This window comes from Triticum urartu, chromosome 1A (genome assembly GCF_056163025.1).
Source record: "Triticum urartu cultivar PI428250 chromosome 1A, HENAU_Tu73, whole genome shotgun sequence".
Classification (NCBI taxonomy): Eukaryota; Viridiplantae; Streptophyta; class Magnoliopsida; order Poales; family Poaceae; genus Triticum; species Triticum urartu.
The window spans coordinates 159,669,557-159,685,650 of record NC_141873.1 but is presented as its reverse complement, the minus strand read 5'-3'; the positions used below and the strand labels follow the sequence as shown (position 1 = coordinate 159,685,650).

General features: G+C 42.8%; 1 protein-coding gene across 2 annotated transcripts; it reads right to left on the bottom strand.

Moving 5' to 3' along the window:
• Positions 1-517: 517 nt before the first annotated feature.
• On the bottom strand, positions 518-6,218 carry MNS3 (alpha-mannosidase 3). 2 transcript variants are annotated; one of them, XM_048715400.2, is made up of 6 exons: positions 5,992-6,218; positions 2,231-3,186; positions 1,825-2,086; positions 1,477-1,674; positions 1,220-1,368; positions 518-1,111 (listed from the first exon to the last, which is right to left on the bottom strand). In XM_048715400.2, the coding sequence occupies exons 1-6, from the start codon at positions 6,085-6,087 to the stop codon at positions 841-843; spliced, it is 1,932 nt and encodes a 643-aa protein (XP_048571357.1). In that variant the 5' UTR covers positions 6,088-6,218; the 3' UTR covers positions 518-840. The 2 variants fall into 2 exon arrangements, with proteins under 2 accessions (XP_048571357.1, XP_087372653.1); XM_087516527.1 differs by lacking the exon at positions 5,992-6,218 and adding an exon at positions 4,848-5,978.
• Positions 6,219-16,094: the final 9,876 nt, after the last annotated feature.

The window sequence follows — 16,094 nt, the reverse complement described above, 5'->3', positions numbered from 1 at the left end:
CAGTACCAAGAAATTGTATGGTATACAAATGCAGGGAGACACAAAACATTCTTTTATGAAATATAATCAAAATCTGGCACTAGAACTGAATGACAAAATGATGTAATTGGCAGAAACTAGTACGATTTGCTATTTCAAAACTGGAAACAGTCAGCAGTCAGCAGTCAGCGGTATCAAGAGATAACTGTTGAACTAGGGTATCATAAAGTTATAGTAACAAATATTCTTGGTCACCCGCAAAAAAAAACTATTTTTGGTGGCCACTAATGAAGGATGTAAATCAGGATTATCCAGTTTGAAGATATCAAAATATTTTTAGAACCAAGCATTTAAAGTACCCACCATAATACAACAAATAAAAACGAGAAGCATGTACAAAAAGGGCTAGGAATGAGCAACAACTGGAGATAATAATAAGATATAGAGCCATAGTTTCACTCACCAGGTAGGCATAGTCCAACTTGGTGGGACATTATATGAGGTTAGACGGCTGACACATGATAGTAGATATAACAAAGATAAAAATCTTGGTGGTGCCATGAAGTAATTTCAGAATTGGAATGGATTGCACAGTTTAGAGAAGATATATGATCTTCCAATAAATACAAGTGCAGATCTCTGTATCAAACTATGAAGATGACAAATATTTGAGCTTTGCTTCCAAGAACGATTTTCTTGCCACTTGAACCACCTGTGGCACAAGCACAAACATCCAGAAAGGAGAAAGCTACTCATTGTTTCAGCCTGGTTGTCCAAAACAAAGTTCTAAGATTTCTCACATTTCTGTTAGTTAACCTTTCTCATCTTAGTACACTAAGTACAACAGTGATACATTTGATGCTATACGGTATTAGAAACCTGTACCACAGACCGAATGACCGGAAGTGGGTGGGCCTCAGTATTAAATACATACTTGTCCAGTGGAAGAATATTACTTTCACCAAACAGCAAATACAGGTACTTCAATGTTTCCCCCAGGAAGAAGGTTTCCATTTTGTCTCTCCTAGGTGGAGGTAGGCTTGTGACATCATCCAGTGAAGTATAACCACCAGAATCAACTTTTGTATACTTCTCAAAGGCCTGAAAAATTTGCCAACCCCACTCCCTATACCTGTGCACAAAACAGCTTTTTTTTATAACAGTAATAGTAAACAACAGCTAGCATGATGCAACACAAAAGTAGGCAGCCTGAAGGTTATACAATATCCCAAAATCTTACTTTGGATCCTCTGTGATTCTATGCAAAACAAATAGGGATTCCACAGTCTCTGGGCGTAAAAGGTTGTGACGATCAAGAGGCTTGATTATGATGTCACTAATATATTCAGAACTTTTGTTCCCACCATCAGGTCCACCTTCAGGATTACCCTGCAACATCCAGACCCAAATAAGATGTTAAAATATAAGAAAAATAAAATGTTATGTGGATAGCTCAAGAGTATGTCAAGATACTCCATAGCTCAGTGAATTGCTTACCTCAATGTGAAAATAAGCAATTTCAGGAGCAAGTCCAGTAGAAGTCACAAAGTACATCTCAACACAAGTTTTAGCCAGATCTTCAGCAAGCTGAAGATTTTCTATGTCTTCCTTAGTTAGAAGATTACTTTCAAGAGCCTTTTTCTTAGTGATACCCTTTGTTGCACCCAGAGCAAGGGTGCCAGGAAGAAAACAAACCTACAGAATGAAGACATGACATTAATTCTCAAGGAAAACTAGTGTGCATCAAAATTAGGGTCAAAAAGGTTATTCAGGAAAAGAAGTATTACAAAATGAGGAGGTTCTCATTAGAGAGAAAAAGTGGTAGATGCATGATGAGTCGCATACCAGGTGATCCATTTTAGGGCTAAAAGCACCATTTCGTCCACTGGGAAGCTCCCCAACAAAAACTAGCCCATTTGGAGTAGTTTTCCGAACAAGAAGATGCCTGACCCCTTTCATTGCTTCCGTATACATTTCAAATAGATACTTCAAGCTAGTGTTACGATAATTTTCTTGCTGAATCCAAACTTTTAATAGGTACTCATAGTAACTGTCACCACGCGACCCTAGTCGAATATTCTCTCCGCTAAACTGTCCAGAGTAGGGACTGCATACAAGAAGGCAAGAATGAGAACATAGCCATTTCTTCTACAATTTAATGCTTCTGATGATAGGAAAATGCAATATAATATGATGACAGGTAAAGTTTACATAGTCGCGCAAGATACATAAGGGTTGAAGCCATACATACTTAATATAAATAGGCACCAAACCCTCCACTGTTGGGAGTGTTCGCATATGCTCTAACACCTTCATTGTCTCTGAGTCATACTTTGGATCTCCTGATATTCTGCTAAGGTAACTGAACTCCAGTTGCAATGTTGTAGCCTCAGAGGTACTGCTTAAGCCATCAGGGGATGCATGTGCAGAACGATCACGAAGAACAACATCACTAAAAGGTATAGCCGATGGACTTGATGTAAAAGCTAACAATAATCTGTCTGCTAAATCCTTTGAGACTGCCAGAAGACGATCTGGATTAGTCTTGTTAGGTGTTACTGCTATCCCAGAATCACCTCCTCCTGCTTGGTCTCCACCACTCAAATGATATGCACTAAGAAGCCCTCCCAAGACACGGATAGTGGTTTCAAATAAGTTGACCTGCCCTTTCTCGCTGATCTTTTTCATTAGGTTGTCTTCAATCCATTTTGATGCTTCAGACACAATATCGTCAGCACCCATTATTATTGCAGTGTCTAAAGAATCCACAACAGTAGCACCTAGACCTCCTAATCCGTCTACACCTCTGCGGCTCAAAGGCATAAGCTCATCATGACCCATCGCATAATTTCGGTAGCCAGACCATGCATGTTCGAATGCTTCTTTAACTTTCTTCTGCCTGGATGTCCATTCAGATGAAGTGGGGTGGTGAAGTGTTGAACTGTTCTTATATATTTCATTTGGAGGAAGACGTGGAGGTAGCCTTGGTGGCTTTCTCCAGAATGTACGGATAGTGGGAGAATCTTTACTGGCATGTCTACTCTCTACTTCTTTGTCATGGAGCTCACCAGATACAAAACCCTTCGAACTTTTGTGCGCAAGCAAGTATATTAAGCCAGAAACCATTAGAAGACTCAAGAATTTCCCAAGGGTGAATTTTCCAAATTGGTATTTGCTGCTCTTAGAAATAAGAGCCTGGGTAACCATCTACACATGAGAAATAAAAAACCTTAGAGGAAAGAACTAATTAGCACATAACAACAATACATACATATTCTAGTGCTAAAAAACGTCTTACATTATGGGACGGATGGAGTACATGGCAAGGAAAGAAACTGATGTGAATTCGGATAAATATGCTCCCTCATAAGAAAGGACAGACACAAGTAACTATAATATACTAAAAACACAATACATTTTTTTGAGATAAAGCATAGCTTTATTAAAACTTAACGGTGCTTGGGCAGGTCGCCCGCGACACAATCGGCCACATGGGCTGGTGCATCAGACCCCCATTCCACACAGTGGTTCAGGTGATACAAACAGCCAAATTTGAATAACTCATGCACAACAGTGTTTGCACTTCTACGACAGACGGAAACTACTCCCTCCGTCCCATAATATAAGACACTTTTTAACACTACACTAGTGTTAAAAAACGTCTTACATTATGGGACGGAGGGAGTACATGTTTAGACTAGAGAATCCCGCAAAAAACAAAAATATATGGCCACTGAATTGTAGGGCCCCTTGTTATTAGTGGATCACAAACCGATGAATCATCATAGATGTGCCTAAACAAATCACAGCCATGGTCATCATAACTATACCTACACCAGTCACGACCATTATAGTTACTTAATTCTACCAAAATTGATGGAAAAGGCGCTAGCCATTGAGATCCACTACATGTAAGTGCCAAGGAAATGAAAATCACATATAGTCCAAGGCAACGTATTCCACCATATGTAATCACCAAGAAAAAGAAGTACACCTAGGTAAAGTCCACCAAGATAATGTTTCTCGTGTTAGTCAAGTCACCAAAAAACATCATAGATACATATGTACCCATCCAACATGGGAACATGCCCGACTCAAAATAAAAAACCAAAATTAGACATCTTATCTCCTTTCTCAAATGTGACCAGAGACATCTATGGCAATGTTCCTCTGTTAACTAACTGCCTTCGATTGGAGCAATAAAAGTAAGGGCTAAGTCGAAAAGGGCAACTAATTATACCGTGAGCTCAATATAAACAACCATGTGACAGGCTAGAAATCTTTAATCTTAAATCCAATTCCATGTACTCTGCACGTAGCAACCTACCAAAGATTTTCCTAGTCATCCCAGATAGACTTATGTAACATGTCGAGATGTTAGAACATAATCGACTCAAGATAGTTAACTAGTTTAAGAATGTCTTATTTTCTTTATCAAATGTACCTATGAGTGTCTACGGGAATATTCAAGAAAATTTAGAGAGAGAAAACACGAGCCTTTAAAAAAAGCAACGTTGCAAAAAGCACTAGGTGTAAATTCCTAGTTTTGCCTCTACCTAGCGCCTATCTCGCCTAAGCGCACGCCTAGCACGATTAAGTGCAAGGCATTCTGCTGTAGCCTAGTGCCTAGGCACACTTAAAGTGCACACCTGTGTGCACTTTTTTAACCATGCAAAAAGGTTTTTAAAAAATACTAGAATTTTGAAAATAACAAATAGAAAAAAGTCTTCAGTAATATCACCGAATTCCATAATTTTCTACGAATTTATAGTAACTTACTGGAATATTTTTCTTGTTCCCTGAACTTCTCTACTTCTATAGATAAAGTGACCCAGCTACAACCTAAAAACAATTGGTTGTCCATGTACCTGTCCCGGCATCCCAGATCGACTTCCGCACCATATCGTGATGTTGGAACATAATTGACACAAGAACCAAGATAGTTAACCTGGATGTCTTATCTCCTTTATCAAATGTGCCTAGGGGGACTACAGGAATATTGCAGGAAATTTATAAATCAAGGACATTCAGGAAAATATATTGAAAAATGCAGGGATTTTAAACATTAAAAATAGAGAGGACGTTTTTACTAACTTTACGGAATTCCATGGTTGTCCTTGTCCAGAAAGTTTAAGTAACTATACTGCATATTTTTGTTTTTGCTTAAACTTCCTACTTCTATAGATATGATGATCTTGGTTAATTTCATGCAGTAACGTAATATTACATACAACCAGCCTGCCAAAATCGAACACAAAAGAGAGAAAGCCTTTACTGACTTTATCGAACTCCATAGTTTTCCATATAGTTTTAGAAACTATACTGGAATGTTTTTGTTTTTCCTTAAATTCCTACCTCTAGAGGTATCGTGATCTTGGCTAATTCCATGCGGTAACATGACATATAACCAGCCTCCAACTCAATTTCAGACCGGCGAACAATTATGCATAGTTCAAGTACAAACTAAAATACAAACGAGTCAAACAATAATGAACAACTAAAGATGTTTCCGCTTTGATTCAATTGACTGGCAATCTAGTGATGGTAAAGCACAACAGTTTCCATGCCTGTCGATGCCGTGTGATTCTTTTAGGGTGACAAAACCAATGGAGATGATTAGGGCAATATATACCAACAATGTGAACTTTGCTGCACAATCATTTATCACAACAAATCTACCACTTCATTCATTTTATTTAGCAGCCTCAGACAGATCACTAAGCCAAAATAAGCACCTAAGACCCGAAGCTACAGAGATCCAAACGTACGATCCGTTCCAGCACCTCTACGGGAAGTAGGTAAACCCACAGATCCGAGGTCACGAACCCCTCAGAACCAACAAGATTTCCGGGTTCTCAGCTCCTCGAATAAACATACACCGATCGAATCACTTAAAAGCGAGTCTAATCGCCGCAGCGCACCGATTCCAGAACATCGCAGTGACTGCCGCAGAGACCAGGTCTCTTGCCGGCCAATACTGCGAAAGGAAATAGGGCTCTGGATCACAAGCACCTTGAGGCGAGATCGTTGGCGGAACTTGGCGTTGTTGTATGCGCCGCCATCCACATCTCGCATCGAGTAGGGGAGGGGGGCCGAGCCGCCGCTCATCCGCGCGGATGAGAGGGCTGAAGAGGTGGCTCGGTGTTATCTCCGCCGCGCGCAAGATCCGGGTGGAAGGAAGAGGGTGGGAGGGGGAGGGAAGCGGCCGCGGGACAGGCGGCACGGGTACTCGCGCAGTTGTTTCTTGTCTTTCCTGTTTTCCACTGCTCACTTCGTTTCTGTTTTCTTATTTTTGTTAGAGCAATTTGATAAAATGACACGCTTTTTTTAAGACTTTGATTTGATTCAGTAGCACACATTTCTTTTCTTTGATTAATTTTTTTTGCCAGAAAATTTCGTTCTATTCATCTTTAGTCATGGCAGTACAACAAACACTAGAAATAATAAAAAATTACATCCATATTCATAAACCGCCTAGCAACGACTATAAGCACTGAAGCGAGCCGAAGGCACGCCACCGTCATCCTCTATTCCTCGCCGGAGCCGAACAAAACTTGTTGTAGTAAACAGTCGGGAAGTCGTCATGCTAAGGCCCCATAGGACTAGCACAGTAGAACAACGCCCGTCGTCGATGAGGAGTAGCGTAGATCGAAAATATCCAACCTGAAGACACATCAACGTAGATGGACTACGATCAAATCTGAGCAAATCCACCAAGGACAGATCCATCGGAGACACACCTTCACACGTCCATCGGACGGGACTAGGCGGGGAGAACCTTATTCCATCTTTAGAGAGTCGTCGTCGTTGTCGTCTCGTCTTCCTGAGCAGCACACAAAACCTAACAAAACTCGAAGGAACATCTAGAAACAGATCCCTCCCGCCGACAAGGGTCGGGATCCACCGCGTCGTCATGGCTCTAAGGCCACCGGAAACCAGGCGGACCGGCGGCTGCAGGAGGCAGAGGAACCCTAGACTTTTCTTAGGGGAGCGGGCTTTTCTTTTCTTTGATTAATTGACACACTTTTGACCGATACCTAGATAAAATGACACAAAGTGAACTTTTTCTTGCTTTTCCAGGTCTAGGCCCGCACGTTAGGTTTTTTAGGATGATTTTTTCCCTCCGGTCATTTCACCTGGTTACCTATTCGATAGGATCAATCGAAGTTGGGTTAAAGGAAACGACCAAACAAGACAAGATGGGGTAGAGGGAGGCGATGAAGAGCGCGACCACCTCATCGGCTTCATCCCACCATGTGCCGCTCATCCCCTTGTTGTTGCCTCGCCATGCTTCCTCCATGCGGTGAATATAATCCTGACGATACTATAGGGGTATGTGTGTAGAGGCAATCGTATCTATCGAACTGTATGGATGGGAGTACGCACAAGGGTTTATACAGGTTCTGGCTCTCTTCGGTGGAGATAATACCCTACACATGTGGTGCTCTTTGCTCTTGGCGTAGGTTACAACATGAGAGAGTCCAACCCTCAGCCAGTGTCCTCCTCATGGCTTATGTAGAGAGCGTTAGGAGGGGTGTCATAACGGGTAGTGGTGGAAAAAGCAAATAATCACAAGTAGCAGTGACAGGGCATATCTCTGTTCCACTACTAGGGAAAATCCTAGCCGTAGCGCGGGTTGGAGGCATAGTAGTGGTGAGGGAAGCACGCTACTGATACGGCGCTACAGCTAATGTTCAGTAATAGCGTGGGTCGGGGCGCACTACTCTGCATAGCAGTAGCGTGTTTTCCCGTCAGATACTACTACTACACCTTTCTAGCAGCAGCGTCTTTTTCCACCAAGCACTGCTACTACACCTCCCTAGCAGTAGCGTCTGGTGGGCTACCGGTGCTACTGATAAAGTTTGCTATTTTTTTCTTCTGCGTATTGTCGCTATATTTGTACTGGTTTATATTAGTCTCGTCATATGATTTGATGATCATGATGAGTTATTATTTAAGTGGGTCAGAGTGACATGGATTAGATTCAAATTCAAGTGGATGCAACATTAGTATGATCAAGTTTGGATTAGTAGTACTTTCGATCTGCACCATGTGTTGCTTTCACTTGAATCTAATCCATGTTTATTTCACCCACTGATATATATAATAACTGATCATGCTCATAATGATATAACAAGTAAGCATCATCATCATTAATAATAACTCATCATTGTTATCATAATAACAAGTCATACTCACCATCATCATAGTCATCGAACAACTTCTACTCATTATCATAATAACAAGTCATACTCGTCATCATCGTAGTCATCTAACCAACCCTACTTAATTGTCATTAACACATGATCATGAGTATTAGCTAGAACCTACTACCCTCTCTAAGATAAAATAGTATAAAACAAGATAGTCCCTGACTCTCCATTATGGAGAATGAAGATTATCCTGTCTTCAGTTTTTGCGCTTCCCACAATGTTGCTTCCAAGTAGCTCCCTCTGATTCTTCATACATTTATTTCATTCTTTGATTGTCATGTCTTCAACGGTTTGAAAATCTTGTATGAACAGCGGTGAAGCCTAGGCAGACTTGACCGTAAGCTAATAACATCAAGGCGACCTTTTAGAAACATCAGATGAGGAACACAATCCTTTAGCATCTTTTGTTGAAAAACATAATAATAACGTCGTAGTTAAAAATGTAATCTAGCTTTAGAAGAATGTATGCAAAAGATGCATGGATGTCGTAATAGTAAAAAATCCTACCATGCCATCTCCATGGATGTTACCGTAGTTCAACACGTGAATTAGTGGCACGTATTGACCATAATGTGCAGGAGTTTCATAATTGATATTGTAATTCTCAACATCAATAATAAATGAGATAAGATGATCTTTCTCCTTATAAGTTAATTCAGAGTCATCAGTGTAGTAGGTTTTGTCTACTATCTTCCGTACATTTTTTGAAGAATGAAAATAAGCTGTCAATGGAAATAAGCTGTCAACTATTTCGAAATAAACAATATAAATTACTTAATAAATATGTTTGAGAAACTCACGTAGAGGTAGAAGTGGAGGCGTATCAACAAGGACCCAAATGTCGAGAATCTCTTTGTCGATATTATCTTCATCAACATTATCTTTGTCGAGGTCATCTTCAGGATCACCAAGATCGAAGGTGACATGCATACCCTCCTGAAAACCATACGCCTTGCACGGTGCTTCCCAATTGGAGCAACCAAAATGGGATACGCTCTCCGCATTGTACAACTTTACGGCAAAAGCATAACCATGATGGATCCTGTGGTGAACTATCTTTGTCTTCATATTCTCATGATCTTCAAAATTCAGCTTCTCCAAGACATAGCATCTTGCATGGCATGGGATAAGCTAGTCGAATTGTAAAAGATGGAAATTACACGTTGAAGAAGCAGAAATCATGCTTAATTACAAAAAAAGACTTGTTGTCGCTGCGTAGCGTCTCAACATCGAAGATCTCGTCGAGCTTAATACTAAAGCGCGGACCGTCTACCAGGTGAGGCCTGTCGCACCGATCCCGGTCGTCGCCGCAGTAGTCACACTCCGAGATCTTATAGTCGTTGTCAGACATTTACTATGTTCATAATTCAAAGATTAAACTTCTAAAATTCAATATATGAACTACAAAAACTAAATTAGATCATTATTATTCATCACGGGTTGACTATCAATCTGTCGAGTATTTTCTTGAAAACTCTCAGCTCACGTGGTGTATATATTCGACCGCGATGATGGTCGCTCCTCCCTTCGTCCCCGAGTGCATTACACCAAAATGTATAACACACGGGAACGAAGGAGAAGCGACCCCCATGACAACAGTCGGGATTCTTCCTCTCTGACATTTGCGACCGTCGGTGATGGTAGCTACTCCTGTCAATCAAAGTGCATTGATAACCCACAAGTATAGGGGATCGTAATAGTTTTTTAGGGTAGAGTATTCAACCCAAATTTATTGATTCTACATAAGGGGAGCCAAAGAATATTTGCAAGTATTAGCAGTTGAGTTGTCAATTCAACGACACTTGAAGATTAATTATCTACAGCAAAGTGATTAGTAGCAAAGTAATATGATAGTTTTGATAGTAGTAGCATTAGCAATAGTAATAGTACAATGATAGCAATGGTTTTGTAGCAAGTGTAACGGTAACAGCAGTAGTAGTAACTTAGCAAGAACAATATAAGAGAAATTAGTAGGCATTGGATCGGTGAATTCGTTGGATGATATTCATCATATAACAATCATAACCTAGGGCGATATGACACTAGCTCTAGTTCATAAATATAATGTAAGCATGTATTCCGTAAATAGTCATATGTGCTCATGGAAAGAACTTGCATGACATCTTTTGTCCTACCCTCCCGTGGCAGCAGGGTCCATATGGAAACTAAGGGATATTAAGGCCTCCTTTTAATAGAGAACCGGAACAAAGCATTAGCACATAGTGAATACATGAACTCCTCAAACTATGATCATCACCTGAAAGTATCCTGACTTCTGTCACTCCAGGGTTTACGGATCATAACACGTAATAGGTGACTATAACTTGCAAGATCGGATCTAGAACATAGATATAATAGTGACAACATAAACGGTTCAGATCTGAAATCATGGCCCCCGGGCCCAAAGTGACAAGCATTAAGCATGGCAAAGTCATAGCAACATTAATCTCGGAACATAATTGATACTAGGGATCAAGCCCGAACAAAACTAAGTCGATTACATGATGAATCTCATCCAACTCCTCACCGACCAACGAGCCTACGAAGGAATTATTCACTCCCGATGGGGAGCATCATGGAATTGGCGATGGAGATGGGTTGGTGATGACGAAGATCGAAGATCCCCCTCTCCGGAGCCCCAAACGGACTCCAGATCTGGCCTCCCAATGAAGAACAGGAGGCGGCGGCTCCGTCTCGTGAAATGCGATAATTCTTTCTCCTCGATTTTTTCTCCAAAAATAGGATTTTATAGAGTTGGAATTAGGGTCTGCGAGGCCACAGGTGGGCACAACCCACCTGAGCATGCCAGGAGGGGGGCGCTCTGGTGGGTTGTGCTCACCCAGCCCCCCTGTAGCGCCCCGAGACCGATGTGCCACGTGTCTTCCTGTTATTCGCCGTTGTTGCGTTGTCATTGCTTGCGTGTCATGCATTGCATCATGTCATCATGCCATCATCTCATAAATCTTTTGTAACTCAACTAAATAAATCGCTTGGATCTTCGGTCCATTTAAATCGAGGGAATTCACATGGTGATTCTCTTTATAACATATCCTCCTAATATTTAGGGAGCTATTATAAATATTCCATCAATTTGGATTTACCGCAAACACACTTGCAAAATATCCCAATGCCTTTGTCCCATGCATCATCTCCTTTTCTTTTCCTTCTAGTTCTTTCTTCTGCAAGTGCCACTTTCCCCTTCTCAATTAATGTTCATTCTTTTCCTATAAATTCTCGACCATGCCTTCAACCTCTCTATCAAATTTCATCATATTTGGAATTGTTTTGGTTAGGGTTTAAAATGGTTCAAGTTTGAATTGAATTCAAACTTGAATTATTTTTACTTCCTTTAAAAATCTCCAAACCAATTTTGTTAAATAGAGCACATTTTCAGGATCATGAGTACATTTTTATATTTCTCTAGCTCCTCTCCTTTTTTCCCTGCTCTTTCTTTTTGTATTTCTGTCTGAGGAAATAGAAAATAAAGAAAGCAGCAGTGAGGAGTCCAGCAAAGCCCACTCGATCCAGCCCTTTTGACCATCCTTCCCCGCAGCTGGGCCGGCCTCCCAGGCCCACCAAAGCCCCTCTCCAAACCCTAGCAATCCATTCGATCGATCCACTCCCCATCTCCCTCCCGCAGCGCCGCCTCCCTGCTATCGTTTTTTTCCTCTGCCTGATCCCATCTCCCTCGATCTCTCTTTCTCGCTTGCAACAGCAGCTCTCCTCGATCCTCCCCACCGCCATGCGCCCTCGCCGCTGCGGGCCACCATCGCCGCTGCTTCCTGCGTTGAGGAGCCGCCGTGCCAAGTCCCTGTGTCCGCGGCTCCTACCCCGAGTGCCGCCCCATGGAGCCACGGCCCCCCTGATCCGGTGAGCCCTAGCTCCGCCACCACAGGAGGTCGACCCGACGCCCAATCCCCTCGTCAGCCTCCTTTGCTTTGCCGTCCTCGACCATCGGTGCTTCCACGAGCCGCCCCGTGGCCCCTGCGTTCCTCGCCCCGCTGCCTCACCGTCTTCTTCACCTCCTGCCGCGAGCTCTGCCTCCTCGCCATGGCCCCTCGCAAGCTCCCTCCGTCAAGCCCCGCTGCCTCCTGCTCTACTCCCTCGTCCCGCCACCAGTCGGGTTGGACGCCCATCTGCCGGATCCGTCCGTCCCGTGGCCGCCCTCTTCATCTCTGGCGTATCTCGCTTCGCTGCAAGTCCCTGCCGCCGGCCTTTGTTTTCCCTGCTCGTCGCCTGAGCATCAGCACCCGCTCGCTCGCCCGTGCGTGAGTGCTCACGTGGGCCACTTCGACCGTCGACCTCCTCAAGTTCAGGACCAAGACCCGAGACCTGAGACCCGTGGCCTCCGATGTTAATTTTTGTGGACGTCAAGTACCTCTTCCGGTGATCCGAACATCTACGAGCCGTGCACCACTACAGCCAGTGTGTTTTTCGTCAAGTCCGACTACGACACAAACGGCTACACAATGACTCCGAAGAACATGGAAACGCCAAGTTCCTCTCCGAACGTGTACGGCTATCAACGAGTACCTCTACCATCGCCGTGTACCACTACTTCCACTACATCGCGAGAACATCTACTTCCCTCTACGAACTTGATCCGCTTAAAAATGCACGCTTCGAAGGTATAACCCCGAGACGACCTTCCGAGAACGAATGTGTGTAGTATGAGATGCCCGTGTTTGCACCATGTCCGAGTTGTTCCTTGCGCGTTCCTCTTTTACCTTGCCACCGACATGTGGGAACCCCGTAATCGGGATCACCCCACCATCCTTGCATGACACGCTCCCATCACTTCCTTTTGCACCGGTATCCCCGTGGGCTACCGGAGAACCGATATGTTGTCGTGGCATCATTTTCGAATTCGTCGTCGTGGCACCCTTTTCCTTTCCACCACGATGTCAAATGCTTCATAATAATGCTCTTGTCAAGTTTTAACAAAAATGGCATAAAACTTGCTCATGTCATTCGCATCATGATAATAACATTTAAATGTTAAAAAAATTGTTGTTGCACCAAATTGCTATATGCATATGGTGATTTTCCGGAAATGTTGTTTGTTATTTCCGGCCTCATTTAAACTTGCCTAAATAGTTAGTTTACTTATGCTTCACCTCTTGCCATGTTTAATAACATTTAATATTGTTGGGTACATAATCAAGAGTGAACTAAATAACTTGAATGTGGTGTTTCGTCAATATGCAACTCGTTGCATATCGAGCTCCACTTAATTTGTAGCATTGTTTGTTGCACTTTGCCATGCCATGAATCTTTAAACCGGACATGCATCATACTTGTTTGCGCATCGTGCCATGCTTATGTGATGGTTGTTTACTATGTTGTGTGCTTCTTTTCCGGTGTTTGCTTCTTCGGGTTGGTTCCGATAACGTCGCGTTGTGAGGAACCGTTCGTCTACGTTCCGTTTGTCTTCTTCATGGACTCGTTCTTCTTCCTTGCGGGATTTCAGGCAAGATGATCATACCCTCGAAATCACTACTATCTTTGCTATGCTAGATGCTCGCTCTTTTGCTATGCCCATGCTACGATACCTACCACTTGCTTGTCATGCCTCCCAGTTTGTTGAAACAAGCCTCTAACCCACCTTGTCCTAGCAAACCGTTGATTGGCTACGTTACCGCTTTGCTCAGCCCCTCTTATAGCGTTGTTAGTTGCAGGTGAAGATTGAAGTTTGTTCCTTGTTGGAACATGGAGATACCGTTCCTTGTTGGAACATGTTTACTTGTTGGGATATCACTATATATCTTATTTATTTAATGCATCTATATACTTGGTAAAGGGTGGAAGGCTCGGCCTTATGCCTGGTGTTTTGTTCCACTCTTGCCGCCCTAGTTTCCGTCATATCGGTGTTATGTTCCCGGATTTTGCGTTCCTTACGCGGTTGGGCTATTATGGGAACCCCTTGACAGTTCGCCTTAAGTAAAGCTTTTCCAGCAATGCCCAACATTGGTTTTACCATTTGCCACCTAGCCTTTTCTTTTCCCTTGGGGGTCGCGCGCCCAAGGGTCATCATTATTTTACCCCCCGGGCCAGTGCTCCTCTGAGTGTTGGTCCAACTGAGTGATGTCCGAGGCTACCAGGGGAAACTCTGGGCTGGCTTACCCGACGTCTTGCTCATCTGGTGTGCCCTGAGAACGAGATATGTGCAGCTCCTATCGGGATTTGTCGACACATCTGGGTGGTGTTGCTGGTTTAGTTTTACCCTGTCGAAATGTCTTGTTGTACCGGGATACCGAGTCTGATCGGAATGTCTCGGGAGGAGGTCTATTCCTTCGTTGACCGTGAGAGCTTGTCATGGGCTAAGTTGGGACACCCCTGCAGGGATTTGAACTTTCGAAAGTCGCGCCCGCGGTTATGGGCAGATGGGAATTTGTTAATGTCCGGTTGTAGAAAACCTGAAGTTGACCTTAATTAAAATGAATCAACCGCGTGTGTAACCGTGATGGTCTCTTTCCGGCGGGGTCCGGGAAGTGAACACGGTTGTTGGAGTTATGCTTGACGTAGGTTGCTATAGGATCACTTCTTGATCATAGATTTCTCGACCGTGCTTTGCCTTCTCTTCTCGCTCTCATTTGCGTATGTTAGTCACCATATATGCTAGTCGCTTGCTGCAGCTCCACCTCATACCTTTACCTTACCCATAAGCTTAAATAGTCTTGATCGCGAGAGTACGAGATTGCTGAGTCCCTGTGGCTCACAGATACTTCCAAAACCAGCTTGCAGGTGCCGATGAGTCCGTGGAGATGACGCAACCAAGCTCAGGAGGAGCTCGATGAAGATCTTGTCCTTTGTGTTGTTTTGTTCTAGTTGATAGTAGTGGAGCCCAGTTGGGGTCGATCGGGGACCTTTGTCGCATTTGGGGTTCTTCTTTTATTTTGGTTCCGTAGTCGGACCTTGATTGTATCTGGTTGATGTAATGCTGTATTCCTGTATTTGTGTGAAGTGGCGATTGTAAGCCAACTATGTATCTCTTTTCCCTTAATGTATTACATGGGTTGTCTGCGAAGATTACCTCACTTGCGACATTGCTTTCAATGCGGTTATGCCTCTAAGTCGTGCTTCGACACGTGGGAGATATAACCGCATCGAGGGCGTTACACCCCCCCCCCCCCCCGTGGTTCTTGGCTCCAGTATTTTCTTTTATTCCATTAAAAATCTCCAAAAAATTTCGTGCCATTCCGAGAACTTTTTATTTCTGCACAAAAACAACATCATGGTAGTTCTGCTGAAAATAGCGTCAGTCCGAGTTAGTTTCATTCAAATCATGCAAATTAGAGTCCAAAACAAAGAGGAAAAGTGTTAGGAAAAGTAGATACAACTGAGACGTATCAACTCCCTCAATCTTAAACCTTTGCTTGTCCTCAAGCAATTCAGTTGATAAACTGAAAGTGAAAAAAACTTTTATGAACTCTTTTGCTCTTGTTTACATAAATAAGCTTAAGCAGCATCCAGGTTTTCAGCAAAGATCATGACTAACCATATCGACAATAGCTCTTAAAAATTATATTAACTCATATCAATGGCATAATCAACTAGCGAGCAATAATAAGATATCTGACAATAGTGGTATCTCGCTAGCCCTTTCCGAGACCGCAAAACATAAATAAAGAGCACCTCCAAAGTTCAAGCAGCGATTAAACATTGTAAATTTGTAATTCATGGTAGAAAAGATCCAGTCACAATGCACCCAACATTATCTATACACAATGCATGAGGATGACAATAGTGCTCTCAGGTATGGCGCTTATTTGAGAAGATGATGACTCAACATAAAAGTAAATAGATAGTCCCTTCGTAGAGGAAGCAGTGATTTGCAACGGTGCTAGACCTCAAAATTTTAAAATAGAGGTAAATGAAATTTTGAGAAATGCACCCTTCTTG

Bases quoted from the DNA above. Each gene is read 5' to 3' on its own strand.
- MNS3 (XM_048715400.2), bottom strand. From the start codon at position 6,087: ATGAGCGGCGGCTCGGCCCCCCTCCCCTACTCGATGCGAGATGTGGAT. The intron at 1,369-1,476 runs GTAAGCAATTCA...TGGATGTTGCAG, and splicing joins TTGCTTATTTTCACATTGAG to GGTAATCCTGAAGGTGGACC. The intron at 1,112-1,219 runs GTAAGATTTTGG...TTTTGTGCACAG, and splicing joins AGAATCACAGAGGATCCAAA to GTATAGGGAGTGGGGTTGGC.